The sequence below is a fragment of the Vulpes vulpes genome, chromosome 14 (assembly GCF_048418805.1).
Source record: "Vulpes vulpes isolate BD-2025 chromosome 14, VulVul3, whole genome shotgun sequence".
Classification (NCBI taxonomy): Eukaryota; Metazoa; Chordata; class Mammalia; order Carnivora; family Canidae; genus Vulpes; species Vulpes vulpes.
In genome coordinates, this window is record NC_132793.1 from 119703228 (window position 1) to 119715981 (window position 12754).

The 12754-nt window shown below is 41.3% G+C and overlaps 1 protein-coding gene across 33 annotated transcripts in view; it reads left to right on the forward strand.

Moving 5' to 3' along the window:
- Positions 1–12754, forward strand: part of APBB2 (amyloid beta precursor protein binding family B member 2) — a 371757-nt gene that overhangs the window by 129465 nt on the left and 229538 nt on the right. For 32 of the 33 annotated variants that reach the window (XM_072737825.1, XM_072737817.1, XM_072737831.1 and 29 more), the window contains one exon: positions 6807–6922. The exons of the other annotated variant lie outside the window; for it this stretch is intronic. Coding sequence is in view for 10 of the 32 variants with exons in the window: in XM_072737817.1 (XP_072593918.1) it covers positions 6877–6922 (46 nt within the window). In the remaining 22 variants the exon portion in view is untranslated. The remainder of the gene's footprint in view (positions 1–6806; positions 6923–12754) is intronic. 33 annotated transcript variants of the gene reach the window in all.

Here is a 12754-nt window from a genome sequence, read left to right on the forward strand (position 1 = left end):
TATTGTTGCAAACCTCGACTTCAAGAGAGAAAAAAGATCCACTAGGATTTGAAAAAGAAAAATGGGAAAAAGAAGAACTGACTTGGGTAAGAGAAAATTAAGGAAAAAACAAATTGAGACTATCCTAATAGAGGAGTGTTTTTTCTTTTTTTAAGATTTTATTTATTTATTCATGAGAGACAGAGAGAGAGAGAGAGAGAGAGAGAGAGAGAGGCAGAGACACAGGAGGAGGGAGAAGCAGGCTCCATGCAGGGAGCCCAATGTGGGACTCGATCTTGGGACTCCAGGATCATGCCCTGGGCTGAAGGCAGGCGCTAAACCGCTGAGCCACTCAGGGATCCCCCTAATAGAGGAGTTTTAAATCCTAGTTTGTTTTTTTTTTAATCTGAAAATGCAGTAGTACTTGTACTTATTATTTAAGTAGTTAAGTTAAAAAACATTTTATAAACCAAAAGGAAAGTTCTGTCGAAAATAATTTGGGGCAGGAATCTTATCATATGAGTTGGCGAGATTTGGGTGGAAAGCACGAGGCGGATGACTTTCTCAGCTCTAAATAAAGATCTGTGTGTCATAGGGGCTTATGTGTGGTGCTTCCACTTAATTAAGGTTTAATTTTGTTGATATCATCTGAGCCACGCATTTGTTCTCATTCACACCTTTGGAAGGCAAGTATCATTAACCCATTTTACAGATGAGGCATCAAAGGCTAATCAACTTGCCCACAACCACTTACTTAAGTCTCCAGTAGCAAAGCCCTCACTCATCCAAGTTTGAGTTTATTCCCACTTTGCCAGATACTTCACATCAGAGCAGTTGATTCCATTGTGTTTCTGGATATTCAGCTTATTGGATTTCTCTAAAAGAAATCTTTATTAAATAACAGTGGTCAACTTACAGATATCACCCCCAGGACATGTTTTAGGCCTGGCTGTATTTGTACTAAATGATTTTAAATGAGCCCTACTATTTGAATTCTATAAGAACCAAGGAATACACAAAAAAGACCTCTCAGCTGCCCAGGTATAGGTTCAGAGTCTGTGCATTGCACCCTTCATAACTTACCTGGAATTTGTTTTTTTTTTTAATTTAGTTCTCTTATACGTTTAAATTTTCTTTGGTTTCCAAAATTGTAGTGGACTTGAGAAAGGGAAAGGTTTGTACTCTGACCATAATGAGATTTGACTCTTGTGGGCAAGGGCAAGGAGATAAACTATGAAAAGCAGAGAAAATATCTCCTAGAGTACCCAGCGGCCTTTGAGTGGAAGAGCAAATAGCCTTCTGTGCCTGGAAAGCTTGTCTAGCCACTGGCCTTTATAGGCAGGTCTAGTCTGGTTACCAGCAGTGCACACATAAAGCCACTCTTACACCCTGTCCCTCTATTCCATTGATTTATCTTCCGCAAGGATCCTGACTTAGCTTGGCTCTAGACCTGGATCTGTAACTTGGATTTCACCTTTAGGTCTCCAGAGTGTTTTTGAACCTGTGCTTTCCTTGCTGTTTGAAACTCGGCCATCTCTTACTTTTGATTCTTGGAGTGTTCTGTTGCTTTGGTAGGAACTCCACTCCTGCCAGCTCTGGTCATGGTGGTAGAAACTCAACTTCTGTCTACTATCTACTGGACCCAGCTCCTTTACCTCAGTGTTCTCTATTCCAACACAGCGAGATGATTCATAGTCATATTAATGATTCCATGTTACCCAAGATTAATTCTATTCTGGATGCTCTGAGAAGGCATTGTATTTTAGGGGAAAAAAAATCCAGTATGGTTGAAATTAAACCCATTTTATTACTCAGATGGGTAGTCCTTCAACTATTATGAAAATCTTGATCATTTCCAATATCTTCTTACTCCTTGAGGTTTCTAAAAAACAGAAATTACAGCATTACAATGGCATAGTGAAGCACATAATTATAATTCAATGAGTTATAGATAGAATATATTATTTTTGAAGAGCATAACCCATTTTTTAGTAGCTTATACCAGCTTTTGTATCAAAAAAAATGGTTCATTAAAAAATCTTTTTTTTAACATTTTATTTACAAATTTGTCTTTAGGTCAATAGCAGCAAAGACTTAAGTGAGATTTTACAATATCATAAAATAGTTAAAAAAGGAGAGGGTAGAACAAGTGGTTGTTGACTTGAAATGTTTATTTTGGAGAGAATTCTTGGCATTTTTGCCTCACATCAGCATAATAATTTGTAGGAGAGGAGAGAAGCATTAATGTATTTGTTGAGGATTAATGTCCTTGTAGAGCATTTGTGTTAGTGAATATATTATGGATAATTCCATAAATATGGTAATTAAAAAGTTGCACACTAAACATTTTGTGGACTGGCATAAATATCCCACTCCTCCTCTTGATGGCCTGCATTCAAATGAATAGTGCATTGTTCATCTTGGTTTCTTAGTATTCTTAATCAAAAATAGGAAGAAGTATGGTAGTCTTAAAGATTTATTTCCTCCTCGGGGTATTGTTGATCAGATGGGCAGATACAGATTTGATGTTTTCAGGACGGAGTTTTTTTACAGTTCAGGAAAATGTCACATAGCACATACCAAAAAAGCCAAACCAAACCCAAAAACAGCAATGACCCACCCTTCCTCACTTTGGAACATTTTATTATTAAAGTTATTTCCAGACAAAACCAAGTGTGCTGCGGTGTCATGTGTAAAATGTGTTCCGTAGGATCAGTGATACCTCAGAGCTTATGTGCTCTACAAGAAGTGAAATGATGAATAATATAAATATATATTAGGACAGAAACATAGACCTTTAGGGAGTGGTGGATTGTCTGAATTTTCAAGGAAGCAAGACTTGATTATCTCATTACTATCTGTTGCCCCAGTGGGTTGAACCTGAACAGGTTGCTGTGTGAAGGAGCATCTGGGAGGAGAGGCGCCATGCTGTCAGAGTAATGACGTCCTGTCCTTCACACAGAAGGAGAACAAAGAAGGCAGACAGATGTAGAGTGGGCAATTTCTATTCCTTTGTATACTCAGAATGTTCGCACCTACCTATCTTCCCATTTATGAGGCATCCTGTTTTTTTTTTTTAATAATTTCATTATTTTTATAATTTCATTATTTCTGAATCCTCTTACTTAGCGCACAATATGTGTTTATGAGTTGATAAAGATTTTCTTCTGTGAGGAGGAAAGCGAACGCAGTTGAGTGTGATTTGCAGCTTGGCTTTGAGTGGATTAGGTTGGGCAATGAAGGAATAGACTATTTCTAGTCTCACCATTTAATTGGCCTGCTTACCTCTTAGTTGTAAGAACTCTTCATTTAAGTATTGCTTTATTGATTTGTTCCGTATTTATCGACTGCTTGCTACTTATCGTATGTGCTGGGGATGCAAAGAGGAATGGCTCAGTTAGCAGGTAGGTTTCTGATGGCTTTTTTGGAACCATTTCAATCCTATCTAGAATTCTGAAATTCTACTGTTTTCCAGGGATGGGCTAGAGATGTTCATGGTAACAGAACAGACAAATTGTGCAGTAGCCTCCCAGCTTTTGAGATCACAGAGTTGGCCTGGAGAACATAAAATCTACTTTCTAATGTGTTTTCCATTGCATTAGACTTTCTAATGAGCCTTGTTGTTTTGTCATTATTGGAATGCTTTCCAAGAACTATGTCACTTCACCCACTTCTGGATTTGCCAGAACTGAGGTGGAAGAGGGGACAGGAGCCTAAGGGGGATGACATTGCTGCTGTGTGAAGAGGCATTATGCTGGGCCATCTCCAGGGCAGGGGCTGCAGCCAACCACTCCCTCTCACCTTTACTTTCAACCATCTGACTCTTCATGTTTATTACGTTAGTCAGGCTGGGAGAGGTCTTTGAATGGAAGCATCTTAGGAACTCTTGTGAGATGGTGGGGAGTCATTTCAGTTAGCGAAGTATAATTTACATAAACCTTTGTGGAGAGGTTGGCACTGCAAATGAAAGATCATTTTTAAAAGAGTGTTTTTCTGAATGTTTTACTTACAAGATATTCTTTTGATACCATGAGGTTATCCTGTGGGTATGCTTACCTCACAAATGCCTCTTTCCCCCTTGATATGCGCTGGCATATATGTTTATTTACCTTAAAACGGACAGGATTGATATTTACCTTAAAAAGGACGAGGTTGGTCTGTTTCCATTTTGGAGGGAAGCACATGTAAGAAACCAAGATCTTCTAGATCTAGGCTGTCACACCATTTCCATGTCAGCCCATTCTCTGTCAAGAGCCTCGCCAGCTATTTTGTCTGCAATATGGTTGTCATTTTGCCTGTTGCCTCCAAAAATCCCAGTGCTCTTATCAATGAACTTGCTCTAACTAGATTAGTCTTTATTCCTCTGATTCTAGTATTCTTCAAATACTAGATTGTATTGGGGGGGGTGTTGTAGATTTCCCTTGAGGTTGAAGGTCAGCCCCATCATCTGTACTCCTGAGACTTTTCCCCACCTCCATAGGGATCTTACTCCATCTTTCCCTCCTCCCTCTTGCACTCTCAGCCTTTCTCTCTCTGCTGATTTGTTCGGCTTGTCCATACAGCACTTCCTTCCATTAGCACTTCCTCTTTCCAACAACCATCCATTCTCCATCCTCTTCTCTTGTCTCTGCTGCCAACACTTCACTGAAACTGCACTCAATCAGGGCAGCCAGTGACTGCTTATGTGGCAAATCCAAAGGTATATTTTTCATTTCTTATCTTTATTTATCTCGTTGTTTCCCATGGTGCCCATCTGCCTGTCCTCTTCAATCTTTTTCTTTTGCCCTTTGTATCATTGTTCATGCTCTCAAGGGATCTGCTTTCTCACACTCATTCTATCATTTTCTCACTCTACCCTCATTCCTTCAAGGCTGTCACCCACAAACCTAATTTCTGCTTTGTGTCATGATCATGTAGATGGCTTTATGTTTTGCTCAGCTTTCTTCCCCAAGCTTCACACTCAAGAATATGTGAGTGTCCCCACCTGAATGTTATATACCTCCATTTCTGATGCCCCAAACTGAACCCCTTGTCTTCCTGATTAAACTTGTTCATCCTTCTCTATTCTCTATGCAGTCATCACTCCCACCATGTACATGCAGTTAATTACCAAGTTATTCTGTTGTTAGTGTCCGGATGTTTCCCAAGTACTAATTCTTCTCTTCCTCCCCGCTTCCCCACTTTCCTAATGCCCACCCTTCCTCTCATACCAAACAAGCAGACTGGCTTAACTGGCCTCCTTGCTTCTACTTTGCCTCTTTGAACCCATCCAGAAAGAGTAATGCAGCCAAAACCCAGATCTGACCCATCAGCGACTGTCTGCAACCAGAATAAAGTCAGAGTCCTTGAACATGTGGACAGGTTAGGATCTGGCTGCAGGCTTCTTTCCTGACCTCACCCAAGAGAGTCCAGCAACACTGAATTACACTGTGTAGTTTCTTACCTCTGCCTTTTCCATTATCCTGTTTCCCATTCCCAGCTTGGCTAAGTCCTACCCAGGCTGACAAGTCAGGCAATTCATTTACTTGGGAGCCTTCCTTAACATCTCCATTTATGACTAGTGCCCCAACTTGACATGAGTCTCACATCGCATCCATCCCACTGACCTTGGGAGTGTTTTTTTTTTTTTTTAAAGATTTTATTTATTCATGGAGAGAGAGGGAAAGAGAGAGAGAGAAGCAGAGACAGAGACACAGGCAGAGGGAGAAGCAGGCCCCATGCAGGGAGCCTGACGTAGGATTGGATCCTGGATCTCTAAGACCAGGCCCTGGGCTGAAGGCGGCGCTAAACTACTGAGCCACCTGGGCTGCCCTGGAGTGGGTTATATGTGTCTCTTGGCCCCACTGGACTTCACTTTCCCTAACGGCAGAGACAGTGTCTCATTCACGTTTGTAGTGTCTGGCACAGTGCTTGGCATATAGGAGATGTTCAGTTTATGTTTTTTAACTGAGAAATTAATAATTACAGCAAATCGGTGCAATGTCTAAAAAAATGAACAGAAGTAATCTATGCATAATAGCTGCCTTTAGGGAACACCTGGGTGGTTCAGTGGTTGAGTGTCTGTCTTTGGCTCAGGTTGTGATCCTGAGGTCCTGGGATCGAGTCCTGCATCGGGCTCTCCACAGGGAGCCTGCTTCTCCCTCTGCCTATGTCTTTACCTCTCTGTGTCTTTCATGAATAAATACATAAAATATTTTAAAAAATAGCTGCCTTTAGGAGGGGGAATGAAACGGGCTTCCAGGGTGCTGATAATGTTCTAGGTTTTGATCTGGTGTGTTCAGTTTAGGAAAATTCATTGAGCTCTTCACTTATGGTAGGTGTACTTTTCTGTATTTATATTATACTTCAAATTAAAAAAAAATCATTCTGATATCTTAACTACCCACTACAGAAAATTTCTTTTTTTTCTTTTAAGCTTTCAGAGTTTTTACAGGGTGTTAGTTCAGACATCACAACAAAGAACCAGGCACGAGCTGTTCCTTGACTTTAGGGGAGAGATGAGCACCAATGAAATGTGGGTGGGATTGCCTGGTCTTCTGAAGAGGGCCCGTGGGGGCCAACCCTGACGGATAGACTTGCAGTGACCTGTGCTTCTGTCACACTTATTACAGGGGCCACATGCTCATCATCAGCAAGCTGTGTGCCAGCCCGCAGTGACAGGGAGACTTCATCTTGCATGTGACTATGAATAATTCATAAATGTGGTTATCTGGAAATTTGTGGTCATCATTAGCATTTTAATGAAAAAAAATGGAGTCATTATCCTAAATCTCTGTTTTGTTTCTCCTTTTTTTTTTTTTAATCTCTCCCCCCACCCCCAACCCCAGCGAACCAACTCCGTCTTTCCCGAATACTTGGAAACTGTCAAGGCCCCTGCTCATGTGCTGACCGGTCGCTATGGGCAGACGGTACCCGGAGGCTCACTGTCACCCAAGCAACTCATGTATGTATGGGATTGGATTTCCCTTTTTTCCCTTTAACTGTCATTGTAGAAGATGGTGGAGTACTGACCTGGTGAAGATTTGTAAGGTTTAAATGAGAGCATTTAGAAATGCAGGAGGATGGATTGCTCTAGGGGACGTGTTTAATATTGAGTGATGAGAAATGTTATTGAAGTTCAGGGATTTTCTAATCCAGTGACCATATGAGGCCAGGAGTGTATCTGAGCAGTCTCCCCTTTTGTCTTTCAGCACATTCGTTCATAGTTAGGACAAATCTGTATTTTTTTAAGCTTTCCTCTTTTGCATCACAGTATATGACATTTGAAACAATAGCAATGCCATAAACTAAGATCATTTCCTACTGATTTTTACCGTTCTTTTAAATAAAAGAATTCTGGACTCAGAAAAGAGGTCCTCTGGGTATGTCATTGTTGAATACATGTTAGGGAGAGAATCCCTGACTCCTATTCGTCAGCATCCTCCAAAGGAGGAAACTCCTGATTCCCTCAGTGATGACTTTCAGTGCCTCACAAAACTCAAGTTTTTCCGATTAGTCTTTTGGGAATGGGTACAGTTGTGTGGCCTCTTCCTATGAGTCTCTACCCCTGACTGACTTAGGAGAAAAAGTATTATTGCCCCTTTTAATCATCTGTCCTATTTTTATAAAGGAGAGTTTGTCGTAAACTTTTTTTTTTTTTCTCCAGTTAGCCTTTTAGTTTTGGCCCAGGTGCATAGATATTTATTTGCTTTTGTTGCTTCCTTGGGACCTTTGGAATTTTGACTTCACATCAGGGGCATGCTTGGGGTTAATTCCCCAGAGCACCTTTGCTCCCATATTCTTTTCATAGTTATGTTTATGCGTATTCACCTTTAAGTCTCATTTCCTTGTACATCTCCATTTGTTTCTTCATAGAAAAGTTAGAACTGCCCTCAAACCCTCCCCCAGACACAATTGCTTCTAAAATAAGCCAGGTTGTTAGAAACAGCAGCCGAAGGGAGCGCTGACAACAGAGCGGTGGTTCAGACCAACCACCAGCAATGCAGCATGCACGGGTGGGATGAACAGCTTTTACATGGATGCTTTTGCATCCTCTGATGGCATTGCTACATTACCCTAAAATGAGCAATTTTCATTGTGAACATCAGAAAAAGTTCATCCTTGTATACCGTAAAACGGAGGTCAGCAAACCGGCCCACTGGCCAAATCTAGCCCACGCCTGCTTTTGTAGGAGCTAACAATGGTTTTTATATTTTTAAATGGTTATGTAAGTCCCAACATAATCTACTTTGCCTCTTGGCCCTCAGAGCCTAAAATATCTACGGTCTGTCCTGTTAAGAACAAATTTGCCTCTTTTCTGCTTTTGGAAGAAGTTGGAGGCCATGTACTATGATTGAAACACGTGAAATTGTTATTTATTTTTTTACCAGTTTTGACCTGCAAACATGCTAATTTTAGGTGGTCAATCTAATATGTTTGAAAGAAAATTCTTCTTTCAAAATGGTTAGGATTTTAAAGTTTAGGTTCTTTGGGTGGAAGAAGTAAATTCACTTGAGAAATTTATGTCTGTGGACCAGCTCATTGCTCACCAGCGTCATGAGTGATTCACCGTCGTACCTCTTCAGAGTTTTCCAAGGGCCTCTGAGCTTCAGAGTCTGGGCTGTCAAGTAGTTGAAAGGGTACATTTCTTCTTCACTCGACTGACTTCTTATTAAGAGCTCTCTGGGAGAAAACTGTTGTTATTTTACCCTTCCTGGGTGCTGGGAGTAAGCTAGCCATTCCCAGAGGCCTCTGCTGCACATGTCACTGGTGCTTTTTTCCTGGTGGGAAGGAGGGCAAGTGGCTGCTAGTGGGCACACATGATGGTCCCTTGGCCTTTAGCGTGTTTGCATAACACGCTTGCTTGAAACATCCTTCCCAGGAACTAGAATTGTTGTTCTCACCCTTTTGGGCTTTTTGTCTCCTCTCTAGGGTATTGTTGATCCCTCAGTTCAGTATGCTGAAACCATCATTTATTTTGTGTGTTGTCTTTTCTGTTCTCCCCTTTCTCCCCTTGTATCTCCCTTCTTCTTATTATTAAATTGGATTTGCTTGGGCAGCCTGGGTGGCTCAGTGGTTTAGCACCGCCTTCAGCCCAGGGCCTGATCCTGGAGACCCGGGATCAAGTCCCACGTCAGGCTTCCTGCATGGAGCCTTCTTCTCCCTCTGCCTGTGTCTCTGCCTCTCTCTCTCTCTTTCTCTCTCTCTCTCTCTCATGAATAAATAAATAAAATCTTTTAAAAAAATTGGATTTGCTTGTTGAAACCTCCAGCAGATGCTCTTTAGAGGCCCCTCTTGGTGGTAAGAAACATTAACCTCAGCTGCTCTATCTCCTGTCCCCTAAGTCAAGAAAGTTAAGATGACTTGCGGGGGATGGGTGGGTGGGGAGGGGGTGCTTCTCGGCCGGGACTAGGTCTGAACAGGACCACACTGTTCCTGGAGAAGAGAAAATATTTCAGGGGGGGTAAAATTCTCTAGAATTCATAATTTTGTCATTAGGTGTGGTCAGAACTCTTGATCAAGTGTTGATAGTACGCAGTGCTGCTGCACTCTGAACAATTTTTGAGGCTCACATGGCAAATTGGAGTTTGTAGATTTTCTTTTTTTCTGCTTTGGGATTATTATTTTCCTGTTCAGGGCTACTTTCTTTCAGGCCAGGATGCTGGTCTTTGGTGAAATGTGGATGGAATGGCATCCATTGAACGCCAAAAGTAGAAGTCCGTGGTTAGAGTGGACCACTCCCGTGTTTTCATGCAGATATTTGTGCTCATGTTAAGTAAGACTAGTGTTTTGAAATAATTCTGGGGATTGTGAATAAGATTGCGTCCTTGTTTATTGTGTTTGCACCTACCATGGCTACAGCTACTCTAACTCCAGCTGTCAAGATCTGACCTCTGGCCTGCGGTCTCTTGCCTTGCAAATTTGACTTACGTATTTAGCCAGATTCATCTAAGCATGGCTTTTATCCCTTACCAGAATGTTTGGTGCATCTTCACTAGTCTAAAAGGTCACTCTGACGTTTGAATCTTCCACATTTTCTTTCCCTGCCCCTTGTTTTAGTACCCATTACTCATGGTTAATAATAGTTGTTAGTAGTATTCCTCCTCAGTAGATACCTTACTCTAGCCTAAATGGGTAGCTTCTGCCATTCCTTCTCTGGAATGCAGATCCATCTCTTGACTGCCTGCTCGAACTCTACTCTGGCTCTAGGACATAGCAGCATTGCCCTCTTTCCCAGGATGCTTCCCTGGTTTCCCAAATACAAGCATGTGCCCATGTAGCTCTTAAATATCCTTCTTGATGCTTGTGTCCCAAATTGCTCTCTATATTTTAGACTATGTATATATTTTGTCTGGATTTCAACACTAAACTCTTTTCACTTCCTTCTCTTCTCTGTGTATGAGGACAGTGCTTTATCTGTGGTAGGTCTTCAGATATTTGTTGCATCACCTTGGGCTTGAGGTAGGATCTGATCATTGTCTTTAGGAAGCCCCCCTGTAAAGTATTTTCCAAACCTTTTGGCAGAACGTCTACAGGCCAAGGCCACAGGGGCATAAATAGGGCAGCCAGGATGCTGCACGATGCTCTGCTCACCCATCCCTGGCTCTCCTTCCACCTTCCTATCACTCTCTCAGAGGTGGGTGTTTCCTCTTTTTCTCCACTTAAGAAATTTCCCTTCAAAAAGTTTAAGCAGGGGCGCCTGGGTGGCTCAGTTGTTTAAGCATCTGACTCTTGATATCAGCTCAGGTCTTGATCTCAGGGTTGTGAGTTCAAGCCCCATGCTGGGCATGGAGCCTACTTAAAAGTTTTTTTGAAAAAATAAATAAAAGATAGAAGGTTTAAATAGTAATTAATAGGCACATGATTATTTCTTTTGGGCTTCCCTCTTTGACTTTCTTGCTGTCCCTGATGAAAGGCATTGATTTTGTTTGAGACCCTACCACATGCCATACACTGTGTCCTAAATTTAGTAGAAGTATCTCACCTGGAACTGAATAAACCTTTAAAGGTTTGTTTTATTATCCCCATTTCACAGGTGAGAAAACAGAGGCTTGAAACAGCAAAGTAACTTTTCAGAGCAGAGCTACAATCTGAGTCTAGGTTTATTTGCTCCTCTCCTCCCATCTATATTCCTTCCTACGCTTGGGTTGTCTAGTGACCTGTTGACCACTTGTTTAGGTGGTGTCCACTCACCTGTTCTCCCCACTCAAGCTTTTGGTAATACAGGTCTTATAGACCTAAAAGATTTAGCATCAAAGGATGCTGACATTTGTCTCTAGCTCCTCTCATACCCAATTAAATTCAGTAGCCACAAATAACAGAGAGGCCCTAGGAGAGTACTTCATATTGAAAAGTAATAGTAATAAGTGCAATAAAAGTAATAACACTTAAAAATCATACAGGTATACATGTTTAATATAGAAAAGTTTAAAAAAAAATAGGGGCACCTGGGTGGCTAAGCATCTGCCTTCCGCTCAGGTCATAGCCCCAGAGTCCTGGGATCGAGCCCTGTGTCAGGCTCCCTACTTGGGGGAGTCTGCTTCTCCCTCTCCCTCTGCCTGCCACTCTCCCTGTTTGTGTTCTCTCTCCCTCTGTGTCAAATAAACAAATAAAATCTTAAAAAAAAAAGAAAGAAAAATTTAAAAATAAAAAACAAGCTTTCACAACTCTATATACCAAGAGATAGCCAGTTTATGCATTTTGTGGATTACCCTTCTGTACATCAAGCATTCTCTCTCAATATATTTATCTTCTGTTTATTTATAGACATGGGGTAGTGTTGTACATGGTGTCTACTCAACAAGGTATCATAAATATCTTTCTAGACTAGAACATTTACTTTCCTGGCAACTCAAAAGCAGCTGTGGCCAGTGGTAGACTTATGTATATGGTAATCCAGAGGGAGGGAGGCAGTGAAAACAGTTGAATGCAGCAGAGCTGCTTCAGCTTTACCTGGATATGTGAACTTCTACCATGATTAAAAAAGTGCTGGTCAAGACCCATTAAATTGATTTTCAGCGACAATTAATGGGTCTCAAGTCCCAGTTTGAGAAGCACTAGGCTAGAGATTACATAATATTGGAAAGTGTGCTTGGACAGAATCATGTTTGGGGAGTCTGGAGAGGGGCAGGGTTTCTCCACTCTGCTGGGGTATGGGGAAACATTTGGAATTTGAGTTAGGACCAGGAACCTGAGTTCAAGATCATTAACAGCCAAGTGAGTCTCACTGCCCAGGACAGGCAGGATATGACACACTATCCCAAGAGAGGGACTTTCTGCTCTGGTTTTAATTGGTTTTCCTGGTGTGGGAGGAAGCCCTGCAGGATTGTCCAGATGCTGGTGATCACAGCTGAGGAGTCCTTCAGGAGTCTTCACAGTTTTAGTAATAAGATTCCCTGAATGAGGAGTGGGTGTTGGAGTTGGGGAAGATTAAAGGAACAAGATTTAAAAAATAACACTGATGAGATTTTTCCTCTGTCCAAGGGGGAAAAAAGGAATCCATTTATTTTAGAAAATGTATAGACACTGAAAAGCCCAAAGAAAAAAGCACCATCCTTAATATTTTGCATACATTTTAATGGTCTGTTGTGTATGTGTACATGCATGCATCTGCCCATTTATGTTAAACATGGTGATCATACTGTATGTCTTATTTTATGACATGCTTTTTGTCACTTAATTGGTCATGGAAATTTCTAATATTATTAAATCTTCTAGTCTATGATTTTTAACAATCTTACACATTATTACATTGCATGGGTATATCATGATTAACAGTCCCCGACTGTTAGGGCAT